Genomic DNA, 2,745 nt, shown 5'->3' with positions numbered 1-2,745 from the left:
GCCTAATGTGGGACTAGAACTCACCTCTCCTGGTGATTGGTTCAAAGTCAGCCAGCTGCCTTTTATACCTAAGGTGGGACTGGAACTCCCTGTCTCCGGGTGATTAGAGCAAAGTCACCCAGGCAGCTTTCTTACTTAAGGGGGGACTAGAACTCACTGTCTCCTGGTGATTGGCCCAAAGTCACACAGCAGCTTTCATACCTAAGGTGGGACTAGAACTCACCTCTCCTGGTGATTGGTCCAAAGTCACCCAGTTGGCTTCATTCCTAAGGCAGGACTAGAACTCACTGCCTCCTGGTTTCTAGCATAGTGCCTTTACCTCTAGACTCAACTGGATTTCACAGTTGCACCAATCCCAGAGCAACACAATCGCCTTCCTCTTTGAAATCAAATGCAACCAAGATCATGGCATCCGGCCCTCTCAATTCCTGGCAAATAGATGGGGAAGAAATGGAGGTAGTGACAGATTTTATCTTCCTGGGCTCCACAATCACCGCAGATGGGGACTGCAGCCAAGAAATTAAAAGACGCTGGCTCCTGGGGAGGAAAGCTATGGCAAATCTAGACAGCATACTAAAAAGCAGAGACATCACCCTGCCAACAAAAGTGTGTATAGTCAGGGCCATGGTTTTCCCAGTTGCAATGTATGGCTGTGAAAGCTGGACCGTAAGAAAGGCTGAGCGCCAAAGAATGGAGGCCTTTGAACTCTGGTGCTGGAGAAGACTCCTGCGAGTCCCCTGGACTGCAAGGCGATCAAACCGGTCAGTCCTAGAGGAGATCAACCCTGACTGCTCCTTAGAAGGCCAGATCCTGAAGTTGAAACTCAAGTACTTTGGCCACCTAATGAGAAGGAAGGACTCACTGGAGAAGAGCCTGATGCTGGGAAAGATGGAGGGCAAGAGAAGAAGGGGACGACAGAATGAGGTGGCTGGATGGAGTTATTGAAGCAATAGGTGTGAGCTTAAATGGACTCCAGAAGATGGTAGAGGACAGGAAGGCCTGGAGGAACGTTGTCCATGGGGCCGCAACGGGTCGGACATGACTTCGCAACTAACAACAACTCAATTGTTTTTAAGTTTTGCTCTGCTCCAATGATTTCTTTTATCAGAACAGGCTTTTATTGACAATTCTCTTTTTTCCCGTCTTCTTTTCCTCCTCCAGATTATTCTTAATTCCATGCACAAATACCAGCCCAGGTTGCACATAGTGAAAGCGGATGAAAACAACGCATTTGGCTCAAAGAACACAGCTTTTTGCACTCACGTGTTTCCAGAAACCTCCTTTATATCGGTGACATCCTACCAAAATCATAAGGTAGGTTTGTAGCTCACTTCAAAGACCCCCCCCCTTTTTTTGCTTTGTGAATTCGATGTAAGATGCAAATTAAAACATCAAGGTAAGGTTTTTTTTAGAATGTCTTTAAATCTGAAAGGGTCAATTCATCTTCATCCCAGCAAGCTCATGTGAATTGTGAATTATCACTCTCAAAAATATGAAGTTTTCTTTTCCACAACTGTCTTGGTCATTTCCATATGTGCAGATTGTGTGCAGTCCAGAAATTAATTGTAGGCAGTACAGTATAATTTTTTCCCTGTTTCTTCTGACCTTATTTAAGCATTGAATTTTTAATAGAATAGTATTGGGCCAAAATTAAACAAAAGCAATTTTTTTTTGTTCTCTCTCAAGAGTGGAGTTTAAATAAACCCCAAATTAAATTTCTACTTGAAATTCAATTCAACGCCTGCTGATTTAATGGAAAAATCTAAATAATTTTTTGGCAACAACCTGGAGGAAATAGTTGCCATTCATTGTTGTAATATTCATTTCAGGCTAGGCTACACTATTGGGATTTTCTCTTCAGCTTCCCCAACCAATTATTAATCCGGTCTAATTCTGTTAAAATTCATTTCCTCCAAAATGCTGAGAAATCAAACCTGCTCTCAAAAAATTAAAAATTAACTACTGAATAATTCTAGGATTCTCTGTATTGAGGAACCTTCTCCAGAAATTGTTCTATTCGAGACCTGTTATTATGCTCATTGTTTTTAATATTGTGCACTGCCTAGAATAGTGTCCCTTAATCTTGGCGACTTTAAAATGGGGGGACTTCAGCTCCCAGAATTCCCTAGCCAGCCATGTTGTGGAGTTTTAATGTTGTAACCTGCCTAGAGTCACCTATCTGTGAGTTGGGCGGCCATATACATTTCTTTAATACATACATATATAAAATCTCTTGCAATTTGAACATGAAGAAAAGGTGGAGCCTTTTGTAAAGGTCAAGGAAGTGGGGGGGGAGGGGAGTGGAATTAGAATGGAAGCCATTGGAAAAGATTTGTCCATTGCCTTGCCCATAGATATCTCCCAGGTCAAAAAAGTCAAAATGGCAGTCAGAACATGGGGTTCAAGTCCCACACTTCAAAGAGCTGCAGAACCTGGACCACATCATTGTAGCTGCCATCTTGAGTTTTTTGACACCAGCAAAAGATTGGAGCCCCGCCTTCTTTAGATGATTGAAGCCCCACCCTCTCCAGGTGTTTGAAGCCCCACCCTCTCCAGGTGACTGAAGCCCCACCCTCTTCAGATGATTGAAGCTCCACCTTCTCTAGATGATTGAAGCCCCACCCTCTCCAGATGATTGAAGCCCCGCCTGCTTTAGATGATTGAAGCCCCACCTTCTCTAGGATGATTGAAGCCCCACCCTCTCCAGATGATTGAAGCCCCACCTTCTCTAGATGATTGAAGCCC

At 43.7% G+C, this 2,745-nt stretch overlaps 1 protein-coding gene across 1 annotated transcript in view; it reads left to right on the top strand.

The window, feature by feature from the left end:
* The window catches only part of LOC107301278 (T-box transcription factor TBX4-like), a gene marked incomplete at both ends in the record, with an annotated part of 6,092 nt that extends 4,778 nt beyond the window's left edge, over window positions 1-1,314 (top strand). The window contains one exon of the mRNA XM_015830525.1: window positions 1,162-1,314. Coding sequence (XP_015686011.1) covers window positions 1,162-1,314 — 153 coding nt within the window. The remainder of the gene's footprint in view (window positions 1-1,161) is intronic.
* Window positions 1,315-2,745: the final 1,431 nt, after the last annotated feature.

Source organism: Protobothrops mucrosquamatus, unplaced genomic scaffold, assembly GCF_001527695.2.
Source record: "Protobothrops mucrosquamatus isolate PMUCROS unplaced genomic scaffold, P.Mucros_1.0 scaffold11172, whole genome shotgun sequence".
Lineage (NCBI taxonomy): Eukaryota > Metazoa > Chordata > Lepidosauria > Squamata > Viperidae > Protobothrops > Protobothrops mucrosquamatus.
Note: the sequence above shows the minus strand (reverse complement) of the source record. Positions and strands in the feature narration are given on the sequence as shown.